At 39.1% G+C, this 14,737-nt stretch overlaps 1 protein-coding gene across 9 annotated transcripts in view; it reads left to right on the top strand.

The window, feature by feature from the left end:
* MPDZ (multiple PDZ domain crumbs cell polarity complex component) overlaps nucleotides 1-14,737 on the top strand; it is a 550,514-nt gene that overhangs the window by 454,740 nt on the left and 81,037 nt on the right. For all 9 annotated transcript variants that reach the window (XM_033918951.1, XM_033918923.1, XM_033918958.1 and 6 more), the window contains one exon: nucleotides 8,878-8,974. In XM_033918951.1, coding sequence (XP_033774842.1) covers nucleotides 8,878-8,974 — 97 coding nt within the window. The remainder of the gene's footprint in view (nucleotides 1-8,877; nucleotides 8,975-14,737) is intronic.

Genomic DNA, 14,737 nt, shown 5'->3' with positions numbered 1-14,737 from the left:
AACATGAGTTGCCATTGCAACGTCAACCAATCTGGGAACTTTTCCTTGAGCTCTGGGAGGATCCAATACATGCCTTGACGCATAATATAGGATTGATGATACCTATAAAAATTAGGAAAATTTACCCCACCCTCCGTGATTGGCTTTTGTAAAGAAACTAGAGCAATTCTTGCAGTTTTACCCAGCCAAATAAATTTTATAAGAATACTATTCAATTTTTTATAAAAGGACCCCGGAAAAAACATTGGCAACATACCCATTTGGTAACAAACCACAGGCAAAATCATCATTTTAATAGTTTGAACTCTTCCCCACCAAGATAGATGTAATGGGTTCCATTGCTCACACATTTCTGTGACTTTTTGCACTAAAAATTTCTCATTCACTTTCATTGTCTCATCCAGCGTATTTTTTTATCCAAATGCCTAAATATTTTATTCCCTCTTCCTTCCAAAGAAAGGGAAATGAATCAAATAATCCTTTTGTACAATGTACATTTAGTGGAAGAATTTCTGATTTACTCCAATTTATTTTGTATCCTGAAAATTTCCCAAATTTCTCTATCAAATCCAGCAAATGTGGAATGGTTGTTTCAGGATTCCTCAAATGAAGCAATATGTCGTCTGCATAAGCGGAGACCTTGTATTCCCGACCTGTGTAAAGAATACCCTGTATCTCCTTTGCTAACAACAAGGGTTCTAATACAATATCAAAAAGCAAAGGAGACAAAGGACAACCGTGTCTATCACCTCTCTGCAAACAGAAACGTTCTGAAAAATTGGTATTAATGTAAAGTCTAGCAACAGGGGAGTTGTACAAAGTTTGAATCATCTGTATAAATCCCGAACCAATGCCAAACCAATCCATTATTTGATTCATAAAGGTCCATTCCACATGATCAAAGGCCTTCTCTGCATCCAAGGATACAAAGAAAGCTGAATCTTCCAAGGCTTTTGTTAAGTTTAACATATGAAAAGCTAGCCTAGTGTTATTTGAGGAATGTCTCTGAGCAACGAACCCCTTTTGGTGCATACCAATGATATAAGGGAGAGCCTAAGTCAAGCATAAAGCCAATAACTTAGCTAAAAGTTTTCCATCTACATTGATTAAAGAAATAGGCCTATAATTTGAAACCAACATGGGATCTTTATTTGGCTTCGGCAAAACTATAGATAAAGATTCTGCCATAGTACTTGTAATGCAACCATTAGTTAGTTGAACCTGATATAAATTTAATAGACATGGTAATAGGGTATTTTGAAATGATTTATAAAACTCTACCGTAAAACCATCACCACCTGGAGCGGATCCACCTCTAAGGGATTTCAACGTTGTTTGTAATTTTTTTAGCGATATAGGCTTTTCCAAACTTCTTTTTATATGCTCAGGAATTTTTGGTCCTTCAATTTATTTTTAAAATTCTAAACCATCTTTTTCCTTATCTAAATAAGGCTCAGAAGAATATAAAGCTTTATAAAAATTTAGAAATTGTTTTAAAATAGGTCCAATTTGAGAATGAAAATCATCTTTCTCATCTTTAATTCCAATAATTTTTGTCTTTCTTTTTTAACTTTGAGATAATTTGCCAATAATCTTCCCGTCTTATTTGAGTTTCCATAATACAGGGTCTGCTGAGAAAACAATTCTTTCCTTACCAATTATGAAGAAATCTTGTTATACTTACACTTAGCTTTTAAAAGAGCCTGTAAAGTAATTTGTTCCCATTTTCAACCAATTTTGATTCCAAGATCTTAATTTCTTTTTCCAAATTGGAAAATTTTCTTTTAAGCTGTTTTCTAATATATGCTGAATATGAAATTTGTCCTCTCATGGTTGCCGTAAAAGCATCCCATAAGGTCTCCATAGAAATTTCTTCTGAGGTATTAATTTGGAAATATTCATTTTTAATTGAAATTCTTCAAGAAAGTTTGGATACGCAAGCAATGTATTATCGAATCTCCATACAGGTCTACTATTATCCTGTTCAGCAATTTTAAATTCAATCCACACCCCTCCATGATCAGACAAAATGATTGGATCTAAGGAAGCTTGTGTTACCTGCTGAACTAATTGATCCTAAACAAAAATATAATCTATTCTTGAAAAGGATTTGTGAACATGGGAGCAAAAAGAAAATTCCCGCTCATTGAAATGAACTATCCGCCATATATCTTTCAAATCACAAGACTGTACAAAATTATCTAATCCTAATGATTTCATAATCTTACTAGGTTTTTTATCCATCAATGGATCCATAACAGTGTTAAAATCCCCTGCCACTACCAAATTAGAAGCAGCCAGTGGTAGTATCAACTGCTGTAGAGCTTTGAAAAATTCACTTTGATTCGAATTAGGGGCATATACAAAAAGCGCCAGTGTAATATTTCCCATGCTCATGTCAACATGTAACCATCTTCCAAGGGATCTGCAGCAATCAGTTTAAATATAGCTGTACATTTCTTATTCACCAGAATAGCTAAACCAGCCTTTTTCCCCATAGCAGGGGCAAAAAAACAATACTTTACCCAACCCCCTTCCAGTTTCTTGGATTCTATGGCCAACAAGTGTGTCTCTTGGATATAGCATATATCTGCATTCTGTTGTTTCAAAAAAGAAAGTATTTTTTTTTTAATTGGATGATTGAGGCCAATAACATTTAACAAAATTTTTTTTAAATCCATTATAATATTGTAATAAAAAGGAACCACAGGAGATACCATAATACCAACCAATAAATCAGTAAATTTATATTTCCCCTGCACATCCAGACCCTAATTAAACTTCCCCTCTCCCTCCCCCCAAATAAAATGACTGCCTTTGAGCACGCATAGGATTAGCAATCACAATACCCCTTCCCCCAGGCCACTTTACCTCTTCCTTCCCCAATCAAAACCTTCAAAGAAATAAACCCATAATTTAATTTAACAATGTGAATAATTCCCTCATTACCAAGACAGTTGAAATTAAAACAATCCCCTATACATTTTAAGAAACTTTTCCAAAAACTTGTATCTACATTCTCATCACATTAAGTAAAATATTAAATATTTCTTTACTAACCTCCAAATATCCTTATAGAGATAAAATAAAATCAATAAAACATTCCCTATACCCATTAATTTCATCTTATCACCACTTCTATATCCTCCTTTCTTATTTACCACCCATGAATATTTCCTATAGAATACATCCATAAAATTTCATAATTTTGACTTTCATTAATTAATAATTATCTTAAGTAACATATCCTAGGAACAGCCTATCTAAAAATTCATCTCAGCCCTAAATTAGTATACAATAAGTAATAAATACCATCAATATATACTTACTACCATTAAAATCATTTTTGTTATAGAACATCAAATTTTATCATATAGCTTATACTTATTAATATCATATTTAAGCATCAGATTTCTGCATCTCAATGGCCACAAATTTGGTCTTGGAGGATGAGGTCTACAGTGTCAGCATCTATGAGACAGACTTGGTTCTTTTTGTTGCATAGAGCTTTTTGGACCCCTGTTCGTTTACAAAAATTAGATAGCTCTAAGTCCAATAGACTTAATCTGTAATCTGGAACCAGGGACATTAGATCATTTACTTTATTATTGTCCCTATATTAAATTATTTTGGAATTCAATCTGGCCTCAAGTAAACTCTTTATTGGAAAACCATGTTGCACTTTCTTATGATATTGTTTTATTTGGAATGGCTATGAGGAAGAAGAGTCAAATATCGTCATATAATAATAAACTTTTATTAGTCATGACAGAAAAGAAGTGGTAAAAGAGGAAAAGGAGATAGATGACAGGTTAAACGAGTTCTTCACTTCAGTTTTCACGAAAGAGGACACAACCAACATTCCGGAACCGGAAGAGATCGTAAAAGGAGATCAGGATGAAAATCTGGTCCAACTAGAGGTGAGCAAGGTGGATGTCCTCAGGCAGATAGACAGGCTAAAGTGCGACAAATCGCCGGGTCCGGACAGCATTCACCCAAGGGTACTCAAGGAACTAAGGAACGAAATAGATGAGCCACTTCGACAAATATGCAACCTATCCTTAAAAACTGGAGAGATTCCGGAAGACTGGAAAATAGCAAATGTCACACCCATCTTCAAGAAAGGCTCAAGGGGAGACCCAGGAAACTACAGGCCAGTGAGCTTGACCTCGATCCCGGGAAAGATGATGGAAGCGCTGATTAAGGGCAGCATCTGGGAACACATCGAAAACACTGGGCAGCTAAAGCCGAGCCAGCATGGCTTCTGCAAGGGCAGGTCATGCCTCACAAACTTGTTATACTTCTTTGAGGGGGTAAACAGCCAGGTGGATAAAGGGGAATCTATAGACATCATTTACCTTGACTTCCAAAAAGCCTACCACACGAAAGACTGCTAAAGAAGTTATGGAACCACGGGGTGCAAGGGGAGGTCCACCGATGGATCAAAAACTGGCTGGCGGATAGGAAACAGAGGGTTGGAGTAAAGGGCCATTACTCAGACTGGCAATGGGTCACAAGCGGAGTTCCGCAGGGATCGGTGCTGGGACCGCTCCTGTTCAACATATTTATTAACGACTTGGAGGCAGGAACAAAACGTGAGGTTATCAAATTTGCGGACGACACCAAACTATACAGCAGGGTTGAAAACACGGAGGACTGCAAAGATCTCCAAAAAGATCTGACAGCGCTGGAAGAGTGGGCCAAAAAGTGGCAAATGAGTTTCAACATAGGGAAATGCAAGGTCATGCATGTAGAGAAAAAGAACCCGATGTTCACTTACAAAATGGGGGGATCACCGCTAGGAGTGAGTAACCTTGAAAGAGACCTGGGAGTGATGGTAGACACATCATTGAAGGTGTCGGCGCAGTGCGCCACAGCCTCAAGGAAGGCAAACAGAATGTTGGGCATCATTAAGAAGGATATCACGTCCAGGACGAAGGAAGTCATCCTGCCACTGTACCGTGCAATGGTGCGCCCGCACCTGGAGTACTGTGTCCAGTACTGGTCGCCGTACCTCAAGAAGGACATGGCGGTACTTGAGAGAGTCCAGAGAAGAGCAACTAAGCTAATAAAGGGTATGGAGGACCTCTCGTATACTGACAGACTGAAGAAGCTGGGGCTTTTCTCCCTGGAAAAGCGGAGACTTAGAGGGGACATGATAGAAACCTTCAAGATCATGAAAGGCATAGAAAGAGTAGACAGGGACAGATTTTTTAAATTATGGGGAACCACAAGTACTAGGGGGCACTCAGAGAAATTGAAAGGGGGAAGGTTTAGAACAAATGCCAGGAAGTTCTTTTTCACCCAGAGGGTGGTGGATACATGGAACGCGCTACCGAAGGATGTGATAAGCAGGAGTACGCTACAGAGCTTCAAAGAAGGATTGGATAGGTATCTGGAGGACAAAGGGATTGAGGGGTACAGATAGGAGTAGTGGTAGGTTATAGGGATAGGATTAGAGGACTAGAGACAGTTACACAATTAGTCAGGGACACTGTTCAGGCAATTAGGCCTGAAGGGCCGCCGCGGGTGCGGACCGCTGGGCAAGATGGACCTCTGGTTTGCCTCAGCGGAGGCAACTTCTTATGTACTTACCAACAATTGGATAAAATTATAAGAATCTTATAATTATAAGAATCACTCATTGTTTTGCCACTTGTTTTGTTTTATTTTATCATTTAAATTTCCCCAGAATTATATTGCTTCAATGGTTCTCCCTCTGCATCTATTCCTATCTCCCCTCTTTATAATCTTTCAAATTCCTTTAGATCATTGTAATCTTATTAGAATGTTTATTTTCTTATTTTTCTCCTCTATCTCTATTTTTCTTTCTTTATTACTCTTCTAATTGTCATTTTTCCTGGTACTTTAGTTAGATTGTGAGCCTTCGGGACAGTAAGGGAATTTCTAAGTACCTATCTTACTTATAATTTTAATGCACCATTGTAACCCGTTCTGGGCTCTTTTGGGAGGACGGGCTAAAAAATTGAATAAATAAATAAAATAAATTACACATTCTGGTGGAATTCGTTATGCCATATTTTTAAGATGGAAAGAGCAATAGCGATACAAAAAGGGACATATAACAACTTTGTAAAGATATGGGGGCCATTGGTAAAGTATTGTGATGAATAGACATCAATTCTTTTCATTTCCTTTTCTTTTCTTTTTTTAGATACAGTTAGCACATTCAAGGGGAAGGGTGGATATGGAATGTAAGTTAATGAGATAGGTTATCATATGTTATATAATATAGGAAATTCTATTTTAGTTGAAAATGTGATGAAGGATGGGTGGGTGAGTGGATGGGGTTTTTTTGTTTTATACACTATTAGATTTTATGTGTTAGATATTATGGTGCTATATTGGAATTACTTGTATGATATATTTTGATGCACTTGTTATATGAACTGAAAATGAATAAAGAATTTAAAAAAATTAAATGTCATATTTAAAAATACTGAAATTAATCATCCCTGAATAACAATTTATATACTTTCTTTTTTATCCCCTTCCCTCTTTGAACTTCTTTTTTTTTAACTATTATCCAATACCTCTTATATAAATTCATACTCATACATACTTATGGGATTAAAAACCCCACATCAATATTTAATAATAAATCCATATTCTCTGACCTCCCAGAAAAATATCTGATTGCACTGAGAAAAAACATGTCTATGAACAACATAACAAACAAACCATATCACATATATCCACAAGACCCAAAAACAACTAATATATCTATAGAGATTAATTTCCCTTCCATGGAGCACAACAAAAATCTTTGTAAAATCTTTCAGAATCATAAGAGAAAAGAATTATTTTAAAGAACCTTTTCCCTCCAGCAACTGCATCTATATTATCCAAGTTTAGATGATATGTTTTTCTTTTCCATCTTCATCAGCATGAATATAAGTTTTCTTAAGAGAAATTCTCCAAGAATAACATGCTGGCAATAATTGTTCATCACCTTTACATTTTCTACTTCATCAACTTTCAAAGAATAGGATCTTGAACTTTTTTTATGTAACAACCAGTTCAGAATTAAGATCCTTGTATTTCTCCATCCTAAAGTATTGATGTAAATACTTAAATAAATATTTGTAAATGACCAATAATATTCACATTCCACAAGTGTTCAAATCATTAAATTTGTTCTTCTTTCCTATCAGAATAACAAAATCCATCTTTTCCTCCAATTAATAGAACCAGATTCTGTATTACTATAATGTCAAGGCATCTGAAACTCTTATCCAATTTAAGTAGACATTGGCTCAGTCTTTGACAAGAAATCCTTTAGTTTCTCAGGGTCCTCAAAGTTTAATGTCTTATTTCCACTTGTAACTATCATTGTTGCTGGATAGAATAAGTCATATGTGAACCCTTTTTCTCTCATCTGTGGCCTTAACATAAGGAACTGCTTCCATGTGTTTGCCATCGATTTTGCAAAATCCGACACCAGCAACAACTTAGAACCCTTGTAGTTCAAATTTCTATCAGCTTTAGCCAATTTTAGTATTTCTAAAGCCTGCTGGAAGCATAGTAATCTAAAAATTAATGGTCTTGGGCTCACTTGGTTTGCTGACCGCCTTGTTGGAATCCTGTGAGCACGTTTTATTTCCAACGGCCTTTTTGAATTCAACTGTAGTAATTTTGGTAACAAGTTTTCTAAATACTGGATAGTATCTCCCCCTTCCAAGCCTTCCGCCAAACCAGTAATTCTCACGTTCTTCTTCCCCTTTCTCATAATCTTCAAGTTGTCTGTCCTTCTTACATTGCAGTGCATTAAGTTCTGTCTGTTCCACTTTAGTCTCCAACTGTGAAACTCTCTGGTTTGCGATCTCCAATTGATGTCTATTCATCACAATACTTTACCAATGGCCCCCATATCTTTACAAAGTTGTTATATGTCCCTTTTTGTATCGCTATTGCTCTTTCCATCTTAAAAATATGGCATAACGAATTCCACCAGAATGTGTAATTTATTTTATTTATTTATTTATTCACATAATTCTACTTGCATTTTCCTGAAGCATTTGTTTTATGCTTAGTAATTCCACCATCACATCCATCTTATCAGACATTTCCGCAGCATGTGTAGGGAGAGGCACTTTCGATGGCGTCAACTGGTCGTGTTTTACACGTTTCGCCATTCCTGCTACTATGAATGCAGTTTCCGACTTTGTTTGAGGCGTGTTTGCCATACTACTTTACTTTTTCCGCGAATTACGGGGAAGAAAAAGCTCTATATAACATCAAATTTCCTGCCTGTTGCCTGGGTTAGAGGAGCGCTGCGGTTACGCCTCCATCTTGTGCGCTGCCAAGCCACACACCCAAATCATTTTGCTTTGAAAATTCAGCTAAATCTGCATAGAGAAAAGTGTGCACATACTTTTTATGCATGTACAAAGTCATCAAACTTCCCCCTTAAGATTCAGTAACACAATAAAACTAGTGTGAAAAATAATATTTTGTGCCTTGTTTTCAAAAAGGTAGTAGTAATATAGTTATGTAGCTTGCAAATGATATGACAAAAGGGCAAGACCTCCAGGGAAAAGCCTATTTTATTCTTTTATTTTGAGACAGTATGATGGTATTGAGGAAAAACAGTTGAATAGCAGATTGGCAAGGAGAGATCCGGAACAAGTATGTGTATTTTATTCTACTTTGTTGAGCAGACTGGATAGACACTTCAGGCCTTTATCCGCCATCATTTACTATGTTATATTTTTAAAAAGATGATTGAAAAGAAAAGAGAATAAAGAATTAAAGATTATGTGGTTTCTGTCCTGTACATATATTAAATTTATCAATTAGGTTTGTCTGAACTAGAGAGCACAGATAGTTTAAAATATGTTCTTGTGTATTTTTTAGGTCAGTGAAGAAAGTGGCAGTCTTTCTTCATTCAGTTTTCCAGTCATAGGATCAAACACACCTGATATGTTTGAAATTGGCCCAAAGAAGCTTGCTGGTAAGATTCCTGATTTTAGTGTTTTGTTTGACTAAACTGCATTAAAATCAGTCATTAACTAATGTTAACAGCTAGTTTGTACAAGAACATTAGTAAATCTGGTGCCAAAATTGATTTTGCAGCATTGAAATGCTTATAAACATTGGGGGGGGGATGGGGGATATCTGTGGTTTCACATATCTATGATTTACCAGAGGATCTCCTGTGCCCTACCCCATCATGCCCACAGCTTCCTCAACATTCCACCTCAGATCTTCTCCAACAGCAAGCAGTATCTCCTACCTGCTGCTTGCACCAGCCTGAGCTCCCTCCTTCTGAGCAGTTTCAATAAACTCAGAATAAAAAACTTTTTTTCTATCTTTTGTTGTCTGAGCAGTTAATTTTCAATTCTCTTAGGTTCCCAGAGCCCCTTTTTCTACTTTTCTTTGTTTTTTCTTAACTGTCTTCCCAGGATCGCCTGCCTATTTTACTGAAGGGAATAGACTTAGCAGATAAAACAGATTGTTCACCATCTCCAAGGTAGGGAGAATGAGAAAGCACTCTCTAAAGTTGATAGGGGATAGATTCCATACAAACGTAAGGAAGTTCTTCTTCACCCAGAGAGTGGTAGAAAACTAGAACGCTCTTCTGGAGTCTGTTATAGGAGAAAACACCCTCCAGGGATTCAAGACGAAGTTAGACAAGTTCCTGCTGAGCCAGAACTTACGCAGGTAAGGCTAGTCTCAGTTAGGGCACTGGTCTTTGACCTAGGGGCCGCCGCGTGAGCGGACTGCTGGGCATGATGGACCACTGGTCTGACCCAGCAGCGGCTGTTCTTATGTTCAATATTGGGGGTGCTTAAGCACTCACAGAGCTAGCTCCTATGTTTTCATAGATGATCTGTATGAAGCCTTGACAAAAACTCCTCTCCAAGGTAGGGAGAATGAGAGGGCACTCTCTCTAAAGTTGAAAGGGGATAGATTCCATACAAACGTAAGGAAGTTCTTCTTCACCCAGAGAGTAGTAGAAAACTGGAATGTTCTTTTGGAGTATGTTATAGGGGAAAACACCCTCCAGGGATTCAAGACAAAGTTGGATAAGTTCCTGCTAAACTGGAACGTACGCAGGTGAGGTTGCACTCATTTAGAGCACTGGTCTTTGACCTGGGGATCGTCATGTGAGCGGACTGCTGGGCACGATGGGCCACTGGTCTGACCCAGCAGCGGCAATTCTTATGTTCGTATGTTTTGTCTCTATCTGTCCTGTCTAGCATCTGTCCCCCCTGTCTCTATCTTGAGCTTCTCCCCTCTATGTCCCTCTTCATTCCCCTGCATCCATCATCCCTCTGTCAGAATCACCCCTTTTTAAGCAATATCCCTGTCTCTAGCAGTCCTTATATATCAGGGATAGGGAACTCCAGTCCTCGAGAGCCTTATTCCAGTCGGGTTTTCAGGTTTTCCCCAATGAATATGCATTGAAAGTAGTGCATGCAAATAGATCTCAAGCATATTCATTGGGGAAATCTTGAAAACTCGACTGGAATACGGCTCTCGAGGATCGGAGTTCCCTACCCCTGTTATATATCCTTATCTTAATGCACTCTCCCCAACAAGCAGTCTTCTCCATGTCTGTCCCTCTTCATGCTCAGCATTGTCCCCGTCTCTATGCTCAGCCTCCATCCTAGGATCTCTTCTCTATGTTTCTGTGCCTCTCTCTGTGTCTACTACAGAGGCTTATGACACTACTTCAGAGAAGTCTCCTACTGAAAGACTGTTTTTTGCATTCGGCAATTGGGCAAAGAGCTTCCAGTCAAGTTAGAAGCTGATTTTGTTCATAGTGCTTAATGTTTGGAGGCTTAGGACTATTATGATCCTCCTAAAGAACTTCTTCATCTCCCATTACATGGTATTCTCAAGGAGAGCATCTAGAAAACTGTCCACACAGCAGTGTTACCAGCAAAAATGGATACGGTTTTCTACCTGGTGTGTTCTTCATCATCATGATGCCCCATCCGCCTCTTTTTCTTCAGTGTTTGACTATCTTCTACATTTATCCAATTCAGGTCTCAAGACCACTTTGATTAAAGTTCATCTCAGTGCTATCAATGCTTTTCACGAGCCAGTCGATGGGAAACCTCTCACTGCTCATCCTCTTGTGTCCAGATTCATGAAAGGACTTTTCAATGTCAAACCATCTCTCAAGTCACCTCCAGTGGTTTGGGATTTAATGTGGTCCTTGCTGCTTTGATGAAGCCTCCTTTTGAACCAATGTCTATGGCTCATTTAAAGTACCTTTCTTGGAAAATGGTTTTTCTCATGTTCCTTACTTCAGTTCGACGAGTCAGTGAACTTCAAGCACTGGTGGCAGATCCTCCTCTCACACTTTTCCACCATAAGTAAGTGGTGCTTCATCCTAAGTTTCTTCCAAAGGTTATCACTGAATTCCACCTTAATCGATTGTTCTTGACGCTCTGGACTGCAAAAGAGCAATGGCCTACTATTTGCAAAGAACTGTTTCATAGAACATAACCTCAACTTTTTGTCTCCTTTGATCCTAACAAGTTGGGGCGTCCGGTATCCAAGAGAACGATTTTCACTTAGTTGGCCTCTTGTTTCTCCTTCTGTTATGTTCAGGCTGGGCTACAACTGGGGAGTCGTGTCACAGCCCACAAAGTCAGAGCTAGGGCAACTTCAGTTGCTTTTCTTTACCCCACTCTTATTGATGAAATCTGTAAAGCTGCTACTTGATCCTCAGTTTACACATTCACATCACACTACTGTCTGGAATCTTTTCCAGATGAGATGGTCACTTCAGCCAAGCAATATTGTAAAATTTAACGGCCAACTTTCCCTCCATCCCATTCTAGTAAGCTAGGGAATCCCACATAACTGTTATCCAGGGACAGCAGACAGGCAACCCACTCACCTCCCATGGTTGACTTCTTAGCTTGCATAATCGAACTGAGGAACCGTGCACCTACGTCGGGCGGGAAGGTACTCGCACATGCACGGTGTAGGCTATTGCGAACTTTCTAAAAATCTTAAAGTGGTGATGTACTTTTAATGTGTCCGTACCGGGGTTCCGTGGGTGATGTCACCCAAATGTGAGAATATCTGCCTGCTGTCCAGGGATAGTAACTTTGATTTTCATGATTGCTAACACTTTTGCATTTATTTTCTCCGCCACTAGTTTGGAGAACCATATTGGTTTCCTTTTTCTCTTGTTTTTATTTATTTTCCTCACATAAAGGTCAATTTCAATTTTTATTACTCTTTTCAGCTTGGACCATTGTTTTCTACTTCCCTTATGTCCTCCCACCCTATTAGCTCTTTCTTCAGATACTCTTCCATTTTACTAAAGTCCACATGTTTGGAAATCCAAAACTTTGATTTTTGTATGGCTGCCCTCCTCTTTAGTTGTTATATTAAACCAAACTGTTTGATGATCACTACCAAACTGTTTGATGATCAGGTGGGCACCCTTCGGACATTAGAGACACTTTCCCTATTTGTGAGCACCAGATCCAGTATCGCTTTTTCCCTCATTGGTTCCGTCACCATTTGTCTGAGCAGAACTCCTTGAAGGGCATTCACTATCTCTCTACTTCTTTCCGATTCCACAGACAGAACTTTCCAATCCACATCTGGCAGGTTGAAATCACTTAGTAACAGTATCTCTCCTTTCTTCCCCAGCTTTTGAATATCTGCAACAAGATCTTTATCAATTTGCTGTGCTTGAATTGGAAGTCTGTAGACAACACCTACATAAATAGAAATTCCATCTTCTCTTTTCAAAGCTATCCATTTTGCTGCTTCTAGTGCAGGGGTGGGCAACGTCAGTCCTTGAGGGCCAGAATCCAGTCAGGTTTTCAGGATTGCCCCATTGAATATGCATGAGATCTATTTGCATGCACTGCTTTCAATGCATATTCATTGAGGAAATCCTGAAAATCCAACTGGATTCCGGCCCTCAAGGACCGGAGTTGCCCACCCCTGGTCTAGTGCAATAGGTGAGACATTATTTCCCTTTAGTCGCATGGCTGCAGAAGGAATTCAGTCCGGATTTTTCACTCTACCTCTATAGTACTTCACTGTGCAGTTTAGTGCCCTCTACAGTTTTTTCCTTCTGCACACATGGATGCAATTGTGTGTGTTCTGCTCTTCCCATTTTATTGTTTTCATTTGATATAATTTTGTCCCCTTTTCGGGTAATTTAGAGTTTGGAGCGATTTTAAAATTCTGCCTGCTTAAAAACTTGCCAGGATATAGTCCTTGGGCTTTCCTCTTGTGGATTCTTGCCAGGATTATGCAATTTTAGTGGGCCGCAGCATTCAGCTTAGCCTCTACCCTGCTGAAGCAGGTGATGAAACACTCAGGTAGTCCAGCGGGGCAGCATTCATGGGTTTCAGGGCTCGGCTATGGACCCTGTGCAGCCTCAGAAAAGCTCAGTTTATCCACCTTAATGTGACATATGCCCCAGGAGCTGGACACCTTTGCAACATTTTTGTAATTTTTGTGCTCTGGATTTCAGACCACTATGTTTTCCCCCTGCGCAGTCCCAATCAATCTACACAGCATCTCTGAGTGGCATTACTCCTTTGGACATATTTTAGATGCACCCTGCTACTATGCTTGTGCTGCCTGACCCTGATCTGGGGGATCCGGATGCGGATGATTTGCTTGCTGACCCCTTATTTACAGGTGCAGAGCTTCCCGGGACAGGAGATCAGGGACTGTGTGCTGGATATATGGATCCCTGTGGGGTTTTGGGAACCTGGAAATGCTCTCACAAGCCTGTGCCTTTTTGAATTTGTGGCTTTGCCAGACCTTATTTCTGAATCTTTATAGTAAGTCTTTTGGTCTCTCAACCCGCACTGGCCATCACTCCCTCCTGGCTTTGTGTTGTACACTTGCTACCTTCCCCTGGTACCCTAATATGTGCGTTCTGGTCATGGAGCAGTTTAATTCTCCGGAGAGTGCTCTGACTTTTGCTAGAGCTATGCCACGCTGGGATTTTATGGCAAGGGAGTGTCAGCAACTTTGGTTCAGCCCAGGGTGGATTTTTGGAAGCACAGGTGGCAAAATGCACCTTCTTTATCGTCTCTCCAGACCGGCACAGAAACTGATGGATAATAACTCACTATGACCAGAAGGTGGAGACTGAGACAAACTTTTGACTGTAGTACAAGTGGGCTGTGCATTCCCAAATACAACCAGTCTGCTCTCAGTCTCCATCAGGTGGAGGTGGTAAGCTTGTGCAGTCTTTCCTTGGTTTAGTGTAGGGTTTCTGGATTCAAGGCAACTTTTCAAATGGTCCAATGGCAAACCAAACCCTTAATCAAATTCAAATGGTCCAATAGCAAGCCAAATCCTTAAGGTCATTATACTACAGAGCTGAGCAAAGATACAGGATTTTCTAATAAACCCAAAGCACCACTTTCCACTGAGTAGAACACAGAATTTGCAAACTTCATTTTAACAGAGCAGAAATAAACACAAGATTTAAAATCCAAGCTCCACTTTTGCTAGAGCAGTGTCCAGATTTTAAACCTGAAGCTTGCTGTAAGGTCAGACTTTAAGGCTCTGCTTGGTCAGACTTTAAAGCTGAACTTGCTAAATCAGCAATACAACTTTCCTGCACTTGCAAAGTGTCCTTAATTCAGCAGAGAACCAAGAAGATAAGAACCAAACATAAATGATTGAAACATAAATTATTTTTTTAGAAGGGTATATCATGGATGGAGAGGGGTGTTCCTGCATTTTCCAGCTAGCATGTTAGGATTAG

This window comes from Geotrypetes seraphini, chromosome 1, assembly GCF_902459505.1.
Source record: "Geotrypetes seraphini chromosome 1, aGeoSer1.1, whole genome shotgun sequence".
NCBI lineage: Eukaryota > Metazoa > Chordata > Amphibia > Gymnophiona > Dermophiidae > Geotrypetes > Geotrypetes seraphini.
Note: the sequence above shows the minus strand (reverse complement) of the source record. Positions and strands in the feature narration are given on the sequence as shown.